This window comes from Sceloporus undulatus, chromosome 2 (genome assembly GCF_019175285.1).
Source record: "Sceloporus undulatus isolate JIND9_A2432 ecotype Alabama chromosome 2, SceUnd_v1.1, whole genome shotgun sequence".
Lineage (NCBI taxonomy): Eukaryota > Metazoa > Chordata > Lepidosauria > Squamata > Phrynosomatidae > Sceloporus > Sceloporus undulatus.
The window spans coordinates 103414624-103435263 of NC_056523.1; the positions used below are offsets into that span (position 1 = coordinate 103414624).

The following is a 20640-nucleotide window of genomic DNA, read 5'->3' on the forward strand; positions in this document are numbered from 1 at the left end:
CCCCCCCCTTGGCTACATCCCTACACCCATTCATCTTTAAATCAAAACATTCCTGGTCCCAGAGAGCAATTCTTCTTTCCTCTCCATATCAAGTATTCCTATCGAATTGACCTTGACAGTTCAAAGTGCATTTTTCCATACCTCACATCTGCTTATTAGCCAGCTTCAAGAATGTTAAACCATCTTTTCATCCAGCGTTACTTGTGCAATATAACCCATCACCCAGTATTACAAGCAAAGTATATGCATAACATCTATTATCTATCCATCAGTCACATCAGAATCTATGGCCCCATACAGACAGGCCAAAATAAAGCTGCTTCAAGTCACTTTGGAGGTATGCTATGTCAATGATACATGTGTCCCAAGAGTCCGAAAGCTGCGCCAAAGCTACACTACAGTCCTTAGGACTGAATCGTGGCTTTGGCACAGCTTCCAAACTCTTAGGACGCATGCATCATTGAAACAGCATACCGCCAAAGTGATTCGAAGCAGCTTTATTTTGGCCTGTCTGTATGAGGCCATAGATCCTGACATAAGCTCTTCTGCCGGAACTCTTTCCATTCAACCTGTCATTATAAAAATGATGTAACTTTAAGAATTAGCATCTAAGCTATTTCTCTCTTTATTCCAAGTCCTTTGTTTCCTCTTGTGCCATTTCTTATGAGACTGTAAATTTCTGAGTTCTGAGACTGTATTTTTGTTAAAATTTTGAGACACCACTCATTTACTGGTACTCTATACACAGTAGTATGTGTTAATTGTCATATATATTTGCCTGGATGTGAATATGGAGTGAAATAGTAACAGCAACTGTTAGGAGGAAAAGTGTGAAACCTAATTTGCTCATTCATTTTTTTCTGGTTTAAAAGGTTCTGAGTGTGAGGAGCTGTTGCTGAACAAACAGCATCCATTCCTTCAAGACACAGTGACAAAATATTTAACAGCTGCTAAACATGTTAACTTAACACTGACAAAGTGTTGATTTCCTCTCAACAGAAGCATGAAAAAAGATGCCTGGATCCTATGCATCAGCTGAGCTGAGTAATCAAGTTACAGTATGAAAGAATACACTGTCAGGAAATGCCCCTATTGTTTGTCCTCCTGCATGAACTTGTTTTATTGAGAAGCAGACCAAACTCTCTTTGTCCTATGATATTAAGTGACTGTCAGAAATTTGAATTTAGTGGGTGGAAATGGAAATTTTAATCCGTACTTCACTGTCCTGCTCTGAGCAAGGAAAAGCAGTACAGAGAAAGCCATCGAGGAAGCATCTTGAGAGCAAGGGGCAAAGGCCATGCACAGGGCCCTTGGTATCTGCTGGGGTTTGGTTCCAAAATCCATGGATGCTCAAGTCCCATGATACAATGGCAAAGTATAATGGTGCCCCTTATATAAAATGGCAAAATCAAGCTTGCTTTTTGGAACCAATATATTTTTAAAATATTTGCAAGCTGTGGATAACGAATCTGTGGCTACGAAGGGCTGACTGTATATTTGACCCCCAGTGTGGAACATTTAAAACAACAACAACACCCTCCTCTCTTCAACAGCCTTTTCTGGGCCTGTCAGAGCTGCTGGCTGGGTGGGAAAGGGAGGCGACTCTTTTTACCACCTGGCCAGCAGAGCCCACAGACCTAGAAGGTATCCCCACTGCTGGTGGGGATGTCCTGTTCCTGTTGTCCCCACAGCCTTTTCTGGGTCTGGTGGAGCTGCTGGGTGAGTTGGAGAGGGAGGAGGCTTGATTTCCTGTCTGGCCAGCAGAGCCACCGTACCAGTAAAGCAACACCTTCCCACCAGCGTACTGGGTGACCTTTTCCTCTGAGTAGTCACCCAGTGTGTTCCCCACCTCCTGCACCCCCTAGTGATGCTCCTGGGCAATGGGTAGGTAATATGACACCCCTTAACACCTGAGACCCACTTTCAGGACATGCAAAGGATTGCTCTAGTAATGTTCTTTGGCAAGCTAACAACCTAATTGTATCCCACTTTAACTGTGGAGTTTAACACACAGGAGGCATCCCATGCAGAAATAGGATTTAAAATGGGAGTCTGCTCATCCCTTACCAGGTTTTAATGGAATTTCTTAACAATGACACCTTGCTGTTGTTGCTAAGTCTACTGTGCTCTTTATAGTATGTTCAGAAATTACCTCCATGTAGTTTTTAAAGACGTTTTAAGACGGGAGATTTTGATAACTACAAATACAAGAGAGGAACCTAAGTTTCTGTAAAACAGGTTTACCGCTTTGGAAGCTTTTTGTTGCTAACGGTAAACAAGTATTCCAGCTTTTTGTAAGCTGCTCAGACAGTCTTTTTCCAGTCTAGAATAAACACTAAACCATATGCCAAAGATGACTTCTGACAGTTCAGCAGTAGTGAGGAAAACACCGTGTCTCAGTATATATATATATATATATATATATGCCCAGAACACCTATTCTGAGAACACTGATTCTGGCTGGTCTTTTTGTTTTGCCTTCTGAAGTTGGGAGGAGGGGGTGCAGCTACACTGTAGAAACGACACAGTTTGATACCATTTTAAGTGCTGTAGCTCCATCCCACTGAATCCTCCATCTTATCGACCTGTTTTATTCTGTTGTCAAGTGCCATGTACGTCGATGGCGCCATATAGTGTAAATATATATGATGGATGATGCGGATGCTTGTATTTGTAGTTTTACAAGTCCTTTAGCCTTCTCTGCCTCGTTGTTAGCTGCTTTCGAGTCAGGTGCCTCACGAAGCTACAAATCCCAGGACTCTGTAGGATGGAGGCATGGCGGTTAGGAGTGGTGTCAAACTGCATTATTTCTACAGTGTATAAATGGTTAATAGACAAAGAAGATGAACGCCTATTATTTCAGAAGCAAGCTGACATGTGTCAACATATATAATGTAGTTGATGTAGCTGTGGACATTTGTTATTAGTAATAAAAGCCATAAATCGTGAGAATAGTGTAATCAGGGGAGAAGGCGCCCACTCTCCTCAGGCGCTGCTGCTGAGGAAAACATCCCTCACTTTCGTGGGGAGGAGGAGCTCAGCGCTTTAGCAGCATGTTCCAACAATCCTCTGCCTGTCAATCATCTCATCCCCCCCCCCCGCCGAGCATGCACACTGGTTGCTTTTGAAGTCAGCCCTCTCAGGAACTACAGCCGCACACAGTGAGTGAAAAGCATGCCATGGATGGAAGGGGTGTCGATCCCGAGACAGGGCTGACTTTAAAAGCACCAGTGCGCATGCTCGGCTGGGGGGGGAGAGAAAATGAGATGATTGACAGGTGGAGGGTTGGAATGTGTCGCTCTCTATATACATATGCCGGCAGAGGGCGGGCCTTAGGTGGAGAAGAGAGAAAGGTTAGGTAGGCGCGCACGTCTGCGCCTGCGCCCCCCTTTCTCTCTCTCTCTCTCTCTCTCTGCGCCCCGCCCCCTGCCGGCATATATGTGTAGAGTGATACCTTCTAACCCTCCACCTGTCAATCATATCACCCACCCGACCGAGCATGCGCAGTGGCTGCATTTGAAGTCAGCCTTCTCTCTCTCCCCTGCAATCTCGCGAGATCTTTCTCCCCTCCCCAGCTTCCTTTCTTCTTGACGGGACAGGATCTTTCGAGATCTCCGCTGCTTCTTCACCCTCCCTCTCTCTCCCTTACTTCCTCCCTGTTCCTTCCTCCCGCCTCCCTTCCTTCACAGACACACGCGCACGCGCCTTCCGTCTCGCGAGGAGGCGACCCGAGTCGCGCGCCGCTGCCCATTTAAACAGAGCCGAGGCGGTCGCTCGCTGCCACTCAACGACGCGGCGGCGGCGGAGAAGGAGGGCTTCTCTGCTCTTTCTCCTTCCCGTGCCCCTCTTTGCCAGGCCGCCGGCCGGCCCTGTATAGGCCTCCTCCCCAGCTCCATTCCCCCTTCAGGCCTCCCCTCGCTTCGTCTCCCTCAGGCCCGGCTTCGACGGAGGAGGCCGCCTCTCTGCCAGGATGTCGGTGGTGGGCATCGACCTGGGCTTCCAGAGCTGCTATGTGGCGGTGGCCCGGGCGGGGGGCATCGAGACCATCGCCAACGAGTACAGCGACCGCAGCACCCCGTGAGTGGAGGGAGGGAGGGAAGGAAGGAGGGGAGGCGAGGGAGGAACAATGGGGAGCCCTGAGGGGGAGAGGCTGGGCAGAGCCGGGCGGCGGCGGAATCAGCACAACAGCAGCAATAATAGTAAGGTGTTTGTATTGTATTCTGCGCCCCGCCTGCAGGAGAGGCAGGGAGGGAGGGCGACATCGTCATCATCATCATCATCATCACAGTTATTATTATATCTCATATATATATATATATACACACACACACACAGACACACAAAGGAAGACGTCATAATAATATTTATTACTATTATATCTAAGTTCCGTGCCCCGCCTGGAGGAGAGGCGAGAAAGACGCCCTAGTGATAATAGTAGTAGTAGTAGGTATTATTATTGCTGTTGTTACTCCTCCTTCCTCCGCTGCTCTTGGGGCACGCAGAGACGCAGCTAGGAAGACGGGCCCCTTCCCTCCAGACTTGCGGCGGCGCCTTCAGTAGCAATGGCAGCGCCGTTCCTCTGCCGCTAAGCAGCCTCGGAGCGGTTCGCAGAGTGTGGCAGCTAACTGCCCCCGAGGACTTCTCCGGAAGGATGGGAGCCTGAGCCTTCAAGCCCTTCCGGACTCCTGGCGGCCTCCCTGGGCTTTCCTTGGCCGGGTCCTTGGGAGGAGGGCCGAACCCACTGCGCCAGGGGATGAAAAGGGGGCCGAGGGTGCATAGATGTGTGTGTGTGTGAGAGAGAGAGAGGGAGCTTCTCCCCTTTGAAGCAGCGCTGAGGGCGAGCGAGTTCACTCCGCCAAGAAGCATCCACTGCGCCAAAGGGAAGGAAGCAGGCCCTCCTTTCCTCGCCTGACACACGGGCGAAAAACCCACCAAGAAAAAAGATGGTGAACGGATCCCAGGGAAGGCAGGCGCCTTGGGGCCGAGCGAGGGAGGGAGGGAGGGAGGGAGGGGCGATTGGAGGCAGAAGCGCCTGCTCTGCGATCCGGGAGGAATGCGGAGGAGTCAGAATCATAGAGTCGGAGGAGAGAGACAAGGGCCAGCCAGTCCAGCCCCCTCCTTCTGCCATGCAGGAACTCTCAGTCAATCACCCCTTGTGACAGATGGCCGCCCGGCCTCTGCCTAAAGGCCTCCAAGGAAGGCCTCCAGTTAGATGAAGAGAGAGTGGTGCAAAGGCATTTGTTGTTTGGGGGATGTAACCACTCACACCCCTTCCAGAAAACGCCCTCCATTTCAGCTTCCTGACTGCTTTTATATTTACATTAGAGAACTGTGCTGGTCTGTGACTGGAATACAGATGCTACTCTATCTTTAAGAGCTTTTAAGCTTTTCTTTTGTAATGCCCTGTGTTTCCAAGAGTGGTATGGTGCCCTGTCCTCCTTTCTTGGTTATAACCCTTGGTCACCCTGCAGAAAGGGTAGCTGTGTCAGCTTGGGCAATAAGCAAGCCCTGCCATTCCTTAAATATCAACCACTGGGTGACTTTGGGCAAGTCGCACTCTCTCAGCCTCAGAGGGAGGTAATGGCAGACTCCCTCTGAAGAAACATGCCAAGAAAACCCCGCCATAGGTTTGCCTTAAGGTTGCCATACGTTAAACATGATTTGGGGACACATAACAACCAACTTTCCTACACAGTGACCACTTTGTCCTATGCAGGAAGCCTTATCTTAATTTGGCAAGTTTATATCGGCTACTTTAATATACAGACATACTTCCGCTAACAAATCTTCTGACTGTGACTGCACCCACACTGCAGATATAATCCAGTTTGACACCATTTTAATTGGCATGGCTGAATGCTGTGGAATTCTGGGAATTGTAGTTCATTGTTGCACCAGAGGTCTCTGACAGAAGGGTAAATGTCTCACAGAACTACAGCTCCCAGAATTCCATAGGATTGAGGCACAGCTGTTAATGTGGTGTCACATAGCATATTTCTGCAATGCAGATGCAGCCAAAGATGCCCCTTTTTGCAAAGTCTTTGTAAATCCACACGGCCTCCCCTTTTCCTTCTTGTTCTGTGGTGTTGTTGTTGTTGTGTTCCTTCAAGCCATTTCCAACTTACAAGATTTATTCAGAGGAAGGTTATCATTGCCTTCCTCTGAGGCTGAGAGTATCTGACTTGCCCAGAGTCACCAAGTAGGGTTTCATGGCCAAGCCGGGAATCAAACCCTGGCCTCCAGAGTCGCAGTCCGACATTCAAACCACTGTGTCACACTGTACCAGTATGCAACAGTGTCCTCTGTTGTTGGATTTTTTTTACAGCATTGGCATTGGGAGAAACATAGACTTTAACATTGGATTGCAGCAGGGTGTCTGCAGTAAACCACACAATAATGCTTAAGACAGGAAAGGATGAGATTCTGCTCTAGCTGATCTTGCTGTACAGTAGCTATGTATGCCTGCCTGCAACAGGTAAAGTAAACAGCTGCGGCCTGCAGAATCCCTTACTGAGCATGCTTGAACAGCAAAAAAGGAGATGAAAAGAGAAAGCAGAAAAACCTGCCACATCAGATCCCCCAGCATGTTAAAAAAAATACAGATTTAGAAGTATGTCCACCGAAACAAAAATATACGAAAAGGGGGGAAAACATAGGGTGCATTTGGGAAGAAGCTTTTAAGTGATCTCTAGATTTAAAAAATGTTTACTAATGACCGGACCCTGTTGCTTCATTTCACATGTGCATATTGTTAGTTTTGGATAAAAAAGGTTACTGAAACATGTTGCACTGCTCTTTTTTATAGTGTCCCCATTTTTTCTATCTTATTTCTGCCTCTGGTACCAAATTTTCTGTTACAGAAATAATGCCCAGAAATACATCTACTCTGATAATTGAGATACACCTGTACATGGGCAAACTTGAGTGGGTGGACGATTGTAAACAGTGAGGTCAGAGGGAATGGGGATACAGAAATGCTTGTAGTGATACTTAACAATTGTCACTCACAAAATGTTGGACGATAACAGGCATTGTTGCATTGGTAAGCTGGTTAATACAGTGGGCCCTTGCCTTATGCGGGGATCCGTTCCGGACCCCCTGCGTAAGGCTAATTCCACGTATGCTGGAAAATGAATGGGGCTCGTGTGCAGCGGCACAGGAGCACGCGGGTTGCCATGGGCACACACCCCATTCATTTGAATGGGACGCGCCTCCCCGCGGCTTGAGTGCATATGCTCAAGTCCGTGTAATGTGCGCCTGCGTATAACACGGGTGCACTGTATATGTTTATATGATATCCCCCATTCAAACCACAGAAAATAAAGAGTTGACTTTCTTGATGAATTGTTTGATGATGTTATGTTGCAGTTTGTCTGAATAGCCACTTTAAGGTTCTTAAGGTGATTGAAGCACTCTCAGTGGTTTTTGTACTGTTTCCATATCTGATACATGATTTATGTCTATTTTGTGTAAAGTTTGGCCTATTTTACTATGCAGCAGGGATTGTTGGCAACTATTATAACCATGGAAGATGCTCATGATGTTTATGCATCCATTTATTGTGGCTGACATTAAATAGTAGTAGTAGTGATAGCTACATGTTTTCATGTGCTGTTACCAACCAAATGATAGCATGATAGTGTTGGTTACAAGTGCAGAAATGTTTGTCATCTTATCAACGCTGAAAAAGTTTGTTTTTTCTCATGAGTAGTTGCGGACCTTTCTCTTTACAATGCAAACTGACTAGAAGTACTAACTGTCACAGACACTGGACTCCATAAACACCTAAAGAAATTTTAATTTAAAAAAAACGATTCTTGTAAAAATTAATACAATTGAAATGCAACTCTTATAAAATTGGTAATCTAGAATGGTACTATCCAGACTGATGAACCATGGATAAGGCTGGTTTATTGAAAGTGTGACAATAATATGTCACAAATGTGGAACTGATCTCTGGTACATTAGGGGAAGGATTGCTGGTCCACCACATAAGATACCTTGAGAAGCACTGCATTAGTATTAAAACAAAGTTGTGCACTATTTCAACAAGGTTTATTCGTCAGTGGCATCGAATACAATTATTTTGAGACAAAAGTCGCCTGTTGATTCTTGGCAACCCCATGAATTCCATAGGGTTTACTTAAGCAAAGAATACCCAGAGGTGGTTTGCCAGCTCCTTCCTCTAAAATATAGCCGATAGCACCTGATATTCATTGGGAATCTTCCATCCAAATACTAACCAGGGCTGACCCTGCTTAACTTCCAGGCTCAGATAGGATCTGGTGTCTTTAGGATGTTCATGCCCTTAAATCTCCACTTACATCATAGTTATTTAGTTGTACGAAATGTACGAAAGGCACTCCTCCAATAGTTTCCAAGGTAAAACACTCAGCAGTGTAGCACACGTGCAAGTTGCTAGTCAGTCTAGTACTTACTAACCCAAGGAAGACCCTCGCCCCCCACACCCAGTTCTCTTCTTTGCACTTCTTCTCAGATGACATTACTGTTAGTGGCTATGTAGCTGGTTGAGAAACCATACCTGGTTCTCCACCATACTAGAAAGAACTGACAAGTAGGGCTCCGTCCTTGGCCTGATGTTGTCAACATCTTTTTAAATGACTTTAATGGAGTGCAAATGACATCTATCCAATGCATAGCTAATACCCAGAAGACAAAAATAAGATTGAAGATGACCTTGAGAGATTGGAAACCTTGACCAAAACAGATTTAAGCAGAAGTATGTGTTTAGGCAGGAAAAAAGTCAAGATGTGCTAAAATAGAATGAATGGCATTTGATTTGCCAGCAATAGGTACAGAAATTGTCTAGGGGTCATAGTAGGCTACAAGCTAAACATGATGTAACAGTGTAAGACAGCAGTGGCCAAAAAACAAAACAAAACGTTATTACAGTTCTAGGTTGCGTCAGCAGAAGTATAGTGTCCAGATCAAGGGAAGTTATAATACTATTATTATTTTTTCATCCTGCTCCCTGTTTTCTCCATGAATACTGCTCTCCATCAGTTTTGACACAATTTGAATTTGAGAATTGCTTTTGTGGTCTGTTCTATTCTGCTGTCTGGCCAGGTCTCAACTGGAGTACTTTGTCCAGTTCTGGGCAGCACAGTTTAAGAAAGATATGGGCAGGCTGTAACTTGTCCAGAGAAAGGAGGCAAAGATAATGAAGAATATAGAACCTGAGCCCTGTGAAAAATTGCTGAGGGAGTTGAGTATGTTTAGTCTGGAGGAAAGACAACAGAAAGGTGATGTGATAGCTATCTTAAACTACTGAAAGTCTGTCACATGGGAGATGGGGGCGGCATTGTTTTCTACTGTTCTAGAAGACAAGGAACCAAACCAACAGATTCAAATGACAGAAAATGAAATCTCATTTAAAGATTAGTAAGAATCGCCTGATGGTAACAGCTATTTAAAAGTACAACAGATTGTCACAAAAATTGGTGGACATTCCTTCACTACAGATTTTTAAGCAGAGGCTGGATGGCCATTTGTCAAGGATGCTTTTAGGTGTGCATTTTCTCCATTGGCAGAGGTTTGAATTTGATGACCCATAAGATTCCTTCAAATGCTGCAATTCTATGAAGAATTGGGTGTGTCCCAAATGAGCTGTATCCTTTTATAGGTTTCCATAGAGCTATTATCTCTAAGACTTTTGTTGTCTTGAACATACGTACCTATGTTATTTGTGGCACATCATTAGTCTGAAAACAAACAAAAAAAATTTCCTTCCATATCATACAGACCTCTTCTGTTCCACTTGGAAGTGCTTCTTCACCAGAAGGTTGACAGAATCCTGTATCAGCTACTTAGTATACCTAACTAAGGGACTGTACAGATGAGGAGAAAGGGGTGGCCAGTGGGCGCCTCTTTTCTCCCCTGCATCGTTCCCGCGGCAACTGCATGGCGCGGCAACGATCCACTCCAAAAAAGGTGCCGTGAAATGTGGCTCCTTTGTGCGCTGCTACAGAGGCACCATTAGCTCCTAGTGCGGCACAGTGACATCCCTTGTGTGCCATGCCGTTTGGATGTGGTGCACGAGGCACGTCATCATTGCGCGTGCCATCTGAACATGCGTGCACCAAGATGGCATCCGGACAGCACGGCAGGGCTGGGGAGCATGCGGACATTCCACTCTCCCGAGCCCTAAAATTGGCCCCAGGTCAGCACAAGCTGCTAGTCTATACAGTACCGGACCGAAGTAATTTTTCCTGGCGTGACCCTTGGTCTGTTGGCAGAATGGGCCTCCTTCTCCCCATGCTGCTGGTGCCCAGTAAAATAGATTTGGGGATGAGTTATTAACATGGCAATAGTGTCAAAATTGAGACTAGGTGTAGTGATTGTGAATCTGAAAAAATTAGATAACTAAATTTAGCAAGCTGTTTGATGTTCACAATCACTACTTAGTCACAATTTTAACACTATTGCTATGATTATAACTCACCCTGAACCTACTTCCCTGGGCATCAGCTTTATGGGGAGAAGGACAACCATTCTGCAATGATCAGAACATAGTTAAACATTTCCTACAGGTTTGGGGGGTGGAGAACGTACTTAGTTACGTATGCAGTATCAGACTAATACAAGATTCTGGCCGTTATGTTTATTTACCAAATGGAGTTGTATCTTTGCTTCTCTTTCTATCTGGCTATCTGGCTTTATACTTCTGGTACATAGTGGAGAGGATTCCATCATCTCACATCTGTAGAGAAAGAAGAAATTTGTTGGTATCTGCTTTACACTTAACAGTGATATTACATCCCATAATGTTATATCTCACAAACAACTCCATTCATCCCTTTCTCCATCTCTTCTGTCAGTACTGCTTTCTGACTGCTTTGGTGCAGTTTTTAAATCTGGGTTGCTTTTGTGATGTATTGTAACCCTCTCAACACACTGTTCAAGTAATCAGGGGTTTGTTCCACTGTGTCAACATCATATTCTCCATTGTCTAAATGGGTAGTACAGCACACTCTGGGATTAAGGCTGTACCATATACTAGTAAATCTGTCAGGGTTACGGCAGAGAATCGTCAGCACTATCTTTACTAGCTCTGACAAAGAAGTATATGCATTCTATTCAACCAATACATCTCAAATTATGTTGCACATTTTTCCAGTAGCTTGGCAGTGACAAAAATCAAAATAAATGTACAAATCCCCTCACAGTGTTTTGTGTTCTTGTAGTGATCCTTATTTTAAATTTGTGGCTTAACTTATGTCTGTTTACCAAAAATAGGTTTCTCCTTTCAGTAAGACATTTTAGCAAGTAGATATTCCCAACATTTCAAGGCTAAATAGTTACAAATGAAATAGTCCCATTGAAATCAATGGGATGTACATAAGTGTTGACTAACAAGGCCAGTTCATTTCAGTTGGATTTAACCTTCAGTTTTTCAGCATGATCCTAACCATATTTACTAAAAATAGAGCTTCCACTAAATTTATTAGGACATGACTCATTTCTTAATTGGTGGGTTTAGGCCAGCATAAAGGGATTGTATAGCCACCGGCTGGAGGTAGGCCTAGGCACAGGACTCTATGTCAGTACTGCTCAGGTTTGGCTCATACCATTTGTTAGTATGTTGACCAGGATAGCATGTACCTAAACTTCTCTTCTAGATTGTTTGGCCAACAAACCATGACTCTGCGGCTATGTTGTTGAGGGATGGAATTCTGTGGTGCTGAGAAGCAGAACCCTGAAGGATGATGCTTCCAGCCCCCTCCTGAAAGCGAGTGGTGGTGTTCTGACCAGAAGCAGGGATTCCCGTGGTGTCCTGTTGCAACTTGTTGGTGCATCACTGCTGGCTGGTAGGGAGGGAGTTGGATGTGTCATCTTTTATCATCCTGTTTGCCAGCACTGCACAGTTTTATCTCTCTGTGCAACTGACTGGTTTTTAAGGTGGGTTCGTGAGACATTTACTGTCACGACAATGGTACCACAATAATAAATGTGAATAGGAAACAATTCTAAGGTTGAAAAAATGGCTTATAACAATGTAGGTAACTAACCGGATGTTGGCCTTTGCATACAAAATTGGACTAGTTGGCCTACAAAACTGGAGTAAAGACCTGTTATGAATACAGCACTATGTCATACAAGGGTGCCTTGAGAATCCTACAGGCTTGTGTTCAGCAATACAAATACAAGCTCAAGGCCACAAGAGATTCCAGGCAAGTTTATGGGTCGGTTGCCTGATGAATGAGGATGCCCTGCTGCTTCTTTGCTGCCACTCAGTTGTATTGATGGCCCCAAGTGGCAAGAGTACTTTCTCTGCAGCCAACATAAAGGTTCAACCGGCTGGCAAAGGAGGTACTGATTTCTCTATCCTTCCTTTGCCAACGTTCTCGGTAGAAGATGGTCAAAAGAAAGGGGGGAAAGAGCTTGAATGGGCAGGTTGTAACGTAACTTCTTACAGCCAGCGTGGGAGTGCAGGCTGCTGCCTTCATAAGAAGAAATAAAAAAATTGCATGCTGGTGAATTTTGTGGCTTATGTACAAGGTTGGTGTACTGTTTGCCTAGAAGAAACAGTTATTCATCCAATCCATGGTCTTTAAGTGTGACATGGTTTTTCTGTCCCTACTAATCAGTGAGCCAATATTAGCATTAGTACAGATTAGAAACCAAAGATATAGATAGGGAACTCTGTGTAGAGAACCAGTTCAACCTAGATCTCCTTTTCATCTTGGCATGCTGCATCCAGGGTACTGAACAAGCTTAACCTAGATCTCCTTCATCTTTTTCACAGAAACCCACCCACCCCATTTAGCCAAGCTTTCAGAGTCTGCTTTGGATTTGCTTGATTGGCATGTTCTGGGGAGTTCTCTTTCCTTTCTTGGAGCTCAGATAATTTTATTTGTACAGTATACCGCCTTTCTCCCAGAAGGAGCCCAAGGTGACTCACAGATAAAAACATATTTTTAAAAATTACAATAACATTTAAAACTGTCAAAATCATCTTAAACAATATAAAATTACATTGAAATATACAAAAGTTAAAAATATAACTAAAGCACCCCCATATAAAAGGCTCTCTGATATGATTATATATTAAAAGCCTGCTTGAATAAAAACATATTTTCCTGCTGACAAAAGGAGAGTGGGGTGGAGGTCAACCCAGCCTCCTGTGGAAGGATAGAGCATAGGAGCAGCCACTAAGAAGACTCTCTCTCTCATGTCCTCACCAAGCAAGCTTGTGATGGTGGTGGGACAGAGAGAAAGCCTTCCCCTAAAGATATTAGTGTTCTGGCAGGTTCATATGGGAAGATATAGTTCTTCAGGTAATCTGAATCAGTAAGTTGTGTAGGGCTTTATAGGTCACAACCAGCACTTTGAATTGTGCCTGAAAATGCGCCAGCAGCCAGTGAAGCTGTTTCAAAGGAGTTATAGGCTCCCTATAAATGATCCCTGTCAGCATTCTGGCTGCAACATTCTGGACCCACCGAAGTTTCTGAACAGTTTCCAAATGCAGCTCCAGGTAGAGTGCATTACAGTAGTCCAAATGGGATATACTGTATATACTCATGTATAAGTCTAGAAATTTAGGTTAAAAAATTGATCCAAAAAAACTGAGGTGACTTATCCATGGGTCAGTGTAGTTATTGTACTTTAAAAAACCATCCCCTGGTGAAAAGGTAGAGTTTAATCTGCCCTGGAAGCACTGACGCCCTTCTACTCTCATCCATCCAGCCTTCAGTATGAGCATAAGTAATTATGCCTGCTGGAATTTTGTAAATTTGTTGGCATTGTTTTCCTTTGCTTTGTCCTTTACAGCCTTCATTACATGCTCCTAAATTTTACGCTTGACCTATCCATGGGTCATATCAAAATCTATTTTTTTGTCCCCAAAACCTGCCCTCGACTTATCCATGAAGTCAACTTATAGTCAAGTATATACAGTAATCAAGGCACGTATCACCATAGCCAGATCTGACTTTTCATTAAATGGACGCAGCTGGCGCACAGATTTTAACTGTGAAAATGCACTTCTTGCCACTGATGAAACCTGGGCTTCCAGGCTCAGAGTTGAATGCAGGAGAACATCCAAGCTGCAAACCTGAGATTTCAGGGGGAATGTAACCCCATCCAGCACAGACAAAGTCCCTAATAATAATAATAATAATAATAATAATTTGTTTTATTTATATACCGCTATTCCAAAGATCATAGCGGTGAACAGCAAGTAAGCTAATTAGCAAGTAAGCTTATTATTATTATTATTATTATTAAGTATTCCCTGATCTGCCTTATGCCTGACCAGGAGCACCTCTGTCTTGTCTGGATTGAATTTCAGTTTCTTTACCTACATCCAATGGGCACAGGAGACACAGGTTCAGTACAGAGACAACTTCCTTGGAATCAAATGGAAAGGAGAGATGAAGTTGGGTATCACCCACATACAGGTGACACCACGCTGCAAAACTCCAGATGACCTTCCCCAGCAGTTTCATATAGATGTTAAATAATATGGGGGACAGGACAGAAACCTGAGAGACCTCAAAGGCCAACAGCCAGGAAGTCACACAAGAGCCCCACAACAGCACCTTCTGAGTTTGTCCCTCCAAGAAAGACAGCATAGAAGTGCCCCTAAGTCCCATCTCAGAGAGAAGGATACCATGATCAATGGTATCAAAAGGTGCTGAGAGGTCTAGCAAGATCAACAGATACACACTCCTCCTGTCCAGTTGCCTGCATAGGTTATCCACCAGGGCGACCAAAGCTGTCTCTGCCCCATATCCAGGCCTGAAACCAGACTAAAATGGATATAGACAATCCATTTCATCCAGAAATCCTTTGAGCTGGGAGCTCACCCCTTGCTCCAGAATCTTGCCCAAGAATGGAATGTTAAAGATAGGCCAATAGGTATCCAGAATGGTGGGATCCAGGGAGGACTTTTTCAATAACGGCCTCACCACAGCCTCTTTTAGGCAGGATGGGAACCTCTCTTACTGCAGTGACGCTTTCACCACTCCCCTTAGCCACTCGGCCAGTTTCCCTCTAGCTGCTTTCAGGAGCCAGGAAAGGCAAGGATCATGTCCACATCCTCAAGCTGCACAAACTGAAATGTATTCAATAATACAGGACATGTAAGTACCAAGCTTACATCCACTGGATCTGTGTCAACTACAGCAGCCAAGTCAGAGTGTATCCGAATGATTTTGTCTACAAAGTGTCTTGCAAATTCTTTACCGTGAGCTGTCTTTATTTCCTTCTTGTGGATGAGAGTGTAAAAGGCCCCTGATCACTCAAGACAGCTCTGCTGGACAACACTCTGCAGATGCAATGGTGGCAGAGAAGTATAATTTCTTCGTTGCCGCAATCACTATGGCAGAGACCTTCCAGTGGGCTCTAGCCCATACTTCTGAGTCTTCTGCCATTGAAATGAAATTTATTTATATTTATATCCCGCCCTTCCAAAAGATCAGGGCGGCTTGCTCTAGTCTCCATCCCACTTGTTCCATCACCACCAGCTCCCTAGTGAACCAGAGGGCTTGTTTGGCTCCACTTCACGGGAGGGAATGCTTCAGGGTAATTGAGTCAACCACCCTGGTCATTTTCCTATTATAGAGACCAGCCAGGGCTTCAACAGAATCACCTGCCAAGACAACAGGAAACAGGTGAAATCTTAACCCCCCCCCACCTTCCATCCCATACTCACTGTGTCCTAGTGAGTATAAACCCTACCAAGTAGTTATCAGTCCATGACAATGGAACTATAGAGAATTCCTCCACACCCAGATCACTGTCATCTTGCCCAGAGCAAAAAACCAGGTCCAAAAAACGTAATGCAGCCTCCCACATGCTATCAAAATCTGCTTTGGGAAGTTGGAGGACTTTTAACAAGGTTTTTATAAAATTTCCTACCACTGCACAGAAAACAATTTAGGATCCAAATCACTGAGGTAATGAATACTTATATTTTATTAACAATGAACAGTACATACAAAAGTTAAAACAAGAAGTATTGGTATAAGAAAAACTTAGGAGGGTTACTTCGATTGATCTTACCTATAGTCTTTTCATTTTCAGTTGTAAGATTGATCAACACAATGCAGTGCAACACAGTCTTCTGCAGAAGCAAATATTTTAGAATCATAGGCCTGTTACAGACTGCCAAAATAAAGCTGCTTCGAGTCTCTTTGGAGGTATGCTGTTTAAATGATGCATGCACCCTAAGAATCCGGAAGCTGCACCAAAGCTACACTCCAGTGCTTAGGAATGGAGTGTGGCTTTGGCGTGACCTCCGGACTCTTAGGACCCATGCATCATTTAAATAGCATACCTCCAAAGAGACCCGAAGCAGCTTTATTTTGGCAGTCTGTAACAGGCCATAGAATCACAGAGTTGAAAGAGACCACAAGGACAATCCAGTTCACACTCACCATGCAGGAATACACACAATTTATATCCCATGTTTTCCCCCAAAGCTGGAACTCAAAGAGGCTTGCAGTTTTTTTAAAGAAAATACAATTTAAACATAACTGTCATGTGACCCCGTAACCTTCTTTTTGCAGGCTAAACATAACCAACTCCCTAAGCTGCTTTTCATAAGACATCACCATTTTGGTCACTTTGCTGGACATTCTCCAGCTTGTACACATGCTTTTTGAATTGTGTCCAGAACTGGACACAATATTCCAGGTGAGGCCTGACCAAAGCAGGATAAAGTGGCACTATTACTTCTCTTACTCTAGACATTATGCTTGTTCCTCCACATTTGCTGGGGTTAGGGGCACAGGATCTCCATGAATGTGGAAAAACCGCAGATAACAAAAACACTATGTTCTCACCTGAGATAACACATCTCTAGCAATCTCTAGGTCCTCCAATGAAATTCTGCAGTCAACATCTGCCAGACATTGACCATAGAGTTGTGTGGAGGACATAGATATTCCTAGAGAGAACATATTAATAATATCTCTGAATAATCAAATCCACAAAGGCAAAGCTGCAAGTATGGAGGGACAAATGTATACTTCTATTAATGCAGCCTAGAATTGCATTGGCCTTTTTAGCTGCTGCATCATATTGTTAACTCACGTTCAGCCTATCATCCACTGGGACTCCTAGATCCCTTTCGCATATACTATTGTCGAACCAGGTATTATCCAGCCTATATCTTCCATTTCTCCCTGTTGAAATTCATTTTTGTTCGTTTTGTCCCAGCTTTCTAATCTAATAAGGTCATTTTGAATTCCTATCCTATCCTTGGGGGTATTAACAACCCCTCCTAATTTAGTGTCATCTGCAAATTTGATAAGGGCAGTTATTTATTGAGGGCAATTTCAGATTACCAATATGATGACTTCTTATAAATTCATTTGATTAGAACTTTATTATTAAGGTTCACGTAACTTAAGTTTATTCATTGCTTTATTCTTATATTTGGATAAACAGATGTATTTCAACCTGTATCTTGAACTGCATATTTTCTTCTCATTCTAGGTCATGCATAGCCTTTGGACCTAAGAATCGTTCAATTGGAGCAGCAGCTAAAAGTCAAGTAAGTATTGTGTGTACTCAAGAATGGTTTCTGTAATCACAATATTGCTAAAATATGTTAGGCACAGACTTGATTCATTTTTAGAGTTATCCCAAATTCTGTTTGTGATTATATATCTTTGTCCTATCAAAGTGTTCAAAATGGATGAGTGAATTGAAATATATTGTTGAATTCAAATGAGGAAAAAAATCCTGTGCACTGATGAACTGATAAAAGATGGATGGGTCATATACTTTTAGCCTGCCTTAATTATTATAGTATAAATACTAGTATTCATATTTAAGTAACAATGGGGCTGTGCAAACGAGCCCCAAAGGGGCGGCCTGGAGCTGCCCCCTTTCATGCTGAATTGGGGCCAGGGCAGCCTCACCAGCAGCCCTGCGGCCTCAATCCAGTGTTTTTTCGAGCCATGGAGAAGCAGCAAAATGCGGCCCCAATCTGGTGTTTTTTCGAGCCATGGAGAAGCAGCCTGGAAAAGGGGTGTCCTTGGGGCTTCATGCCCCCAGACACCCCGGCCCCAAAGAGGAGAAAGTGCCGGCCCCTTTCTCTTCAGGATTGTTCCCGTGGTTGTGTGGTTGCTGCTGGAATGATCCACTCTAGGAAGGAGCTGCAAAATGCAGCTCTTTTCTGCGCGGCTGCAAGGACGCTGCGCCACATCGTCATCATGGCAGCCCCCATGTGGACGGGAGGCCGCCATGAAGCCGTTGCCCTGACGTTCTAGGGTTAGGGACCATGCGGTTGGTCTCTACCCTAGAATTGCTGCTGCCATGCCACAAAGTGCCATCTGTATCCGGCCAATGTTATTTATTTAGTATTTACTCCTCATTACAAGATAGCATTTGAATTAAAGAAAGATATTGCTGAACTCCTGTACTCCACGTAATCTTATATGACAGTGCTTTAAGCTCCTGTTTCAGAAAACTACAGAGGGTTCAATTTCTCTTAAAATTAGAGAGAGTAAGGATGGAGTTTGTGGATACCAAGTGCTACCAACTCTGCCTTTTATTTCATAATTTGAGAGCACTGATACAAGGGTATTGCACTTACTGGTAAATGAATTAGAGTGTCATATTCTTCGCCCATCAAGCTGTTAAATCCATTCAGTTAGATGTTTGGTTTGAACAAAGAGAAATTTCTTTTAATTTTTAAAGTATAAAATTTATGACACAAGTTTAATAAGAGTAAATTGATTCCTCATTAGGATAGTGGTTTATTAATAAAATTTTTCGTTTTTGAAGGCCAGGGTCCATGCAAACAGAAATAACGTGTCCAGAACCTCTAGTTAAAGTTTTCTAGGGTGTGTCTTTGACTCACTTGCCTATAATGTTTATCTTTGTAACCTGAGATCTTGCTCTGACTTGCAAGTGTCTTTGACTATAGTTACTGTAGTGCATGCTATGGAGGAATATTAGGTGCCACTGCTATTTTTTGCTAGTGCACAATTGTACTAATCCTAGGGACCAGGGCTATTGTGAGACTTTGAAGTTTCCTTTGACAGCTAGTGCTTATAATGGCTGTCTTATAAAGGATTGTGCCGTAGAGAGTGGTGTAAGTGTTCTTTCAGCTAGAGCTGTGAGTATGATGGTCAATCCTGTGCTCTTGTTCTGTTTTGCAATAAAGAGTTTGTGCAGGTAAGCTAAATCCATTCTGATGTAATTGTTAGAAGGTTGTGTAAAGTTCCTGAAGAGTCAGTTGTTAGGTTAAAGGTTACGGTACAGGATAACATATTTTACAAGTAATGTCTTTTATATGCTACATCCATGTGACTTTGAAGCTTACTGTATTGTGTATGTACTTGAACATTAAAAGTACATTTACCATGCAGAACATGAAAGAACAAAATCACCAAATGTGTGAATCAGGCAGAATAATTAAAATCTGTTCTGCGTCATATTAGGACACATATTTTCTTGCTGCATGACAGTGAATTCTCTTCTCTTTTAGGTAATTTCAAATGCGAAGAATGCAGTGCAAGGTTTTAAAAGATTTCACGGTCGTGCGTTTTCAGATCCCTTTGTTCAAGATGAAAAAGCAAAACTTGCTTATGAACTTGTCCAGCTACCATCACATTCAGTTGGCATCAAGGTGAGTGTGTCTGTAGGGGAACAAATATACATATGCTGGTGCTTGCCTGTAAAATGCAGTTCAGTTTAGACAGTTTGACAAAGATGGAGTAGAGGGAAACTAGTGAAATAATAAGGAATGTGGTTTACTTAATTTTAATGCAGCCTTTCAGGTTTCAACCTGAACAGAAGGTTTTCTTTGATTCTGCCCCAGATTTGCATGAGATCTTTCTTTCCTTTCCCTTTCTTTCTGTTTTTTTGAAGCAAAAAGTATGTGTAATAGATTTGTATCTCTCAAATGCAAATGTATATGTCCTTTTAAGGTTGCTGTTCTGATACTAATTTATGAAATGGAAAGAGACTTCTATATACCCTTGATTTTTAGCATTGGTAAAAGACTGTTTTGGGCTTTGTGGAAGATTACAGCTTTAAAATGTATGTTTTGTTCTGCGTTTTTGCTAAGGTAATGTATATGGAAGAAGAACGAAGTTTTACCATAGAACAGATGACAGGAATGCTCCTCACTAAACTAAAAGAAACAGCAGAGAATGCACTTAAAAAGCCTATGGTTGATTGTGTTGTGTCTGTAAGTAAACACTTGTAATGTATGTATAAAGTTCTGTTTGGCTTATGAGGGTGTGGCTGCTTTTGATTAATGAATCATTGGTAATATGTGACAGTGCCACTTATGCTGGACAGAATGGCTGCAGTAAAGCTGCACAGTAGTGTAGTAGTAGGAAAAGGAAAGATAGGAATTAAAGGGTTACTACTGGTCTGTGGGGACAGTTAAATATATACTAGAGCTCTTGGGGATGCTAAAGGAACTACAAACATTATTACCAGATGTATTTTTAGCATGTGTTTCACACAATTGTCTCCCAGAGTGTCTCGCATCAAAATTAAAAAAGGAGAGAGAGACAGGCAGTGCCATCAGGCTTATAGTCCAAAAAAAGATAAAACACACAAGAGAAGGGAGTGGAGGAAAGAGGGTATATTGTATTTGTGTACACTGAAAGTTAGTCATGAGAACATAGTCGTGCTGCACTGGATTACTTA

The 20640-nt window shown here is 43.3% G+C and overlaps 1 protein-coding gene across 2 annotated transcripts in view; it reads left to right on the forward strand.

Moving 5' to 3' along the window:
- The first annotated feature begins 3563 nt into the window (after positions 1 to 3563).
- HSPA4 (heat shock protein family A (Hsp70) member 4) overlaps positions 3564 to 20640 on the forward strand; it is a 34526-nt gene continuing 17449 nt past the window's right edge. Inside the window, exons 1-4 of one of the 2 annotated variants that reach the window (XM_042448950.1) lie at positions 3564 to 4077; positions 17464 to 17521; positions 19466 to 19606; positions 20048 to 20170. In XM_042448950.1, coding sequence (XP_042304884.1) covers positions 3971 to 4077; positions 17464 to 17521; positions 19466 to 19606; positions 20048 to 20170 — 429 coding nt within the window. In that variant the 5' untranslated portion in view covers positions 3564 to 3970. The remainder of the gene's footprint in view (positions 4078 to 17463; positions 17522 to 19465; positions 19607 to 20047; positions 20171 to 20640) is intronic. The other variant, XM_042448952.1, reaches the window with a different exon arrangement.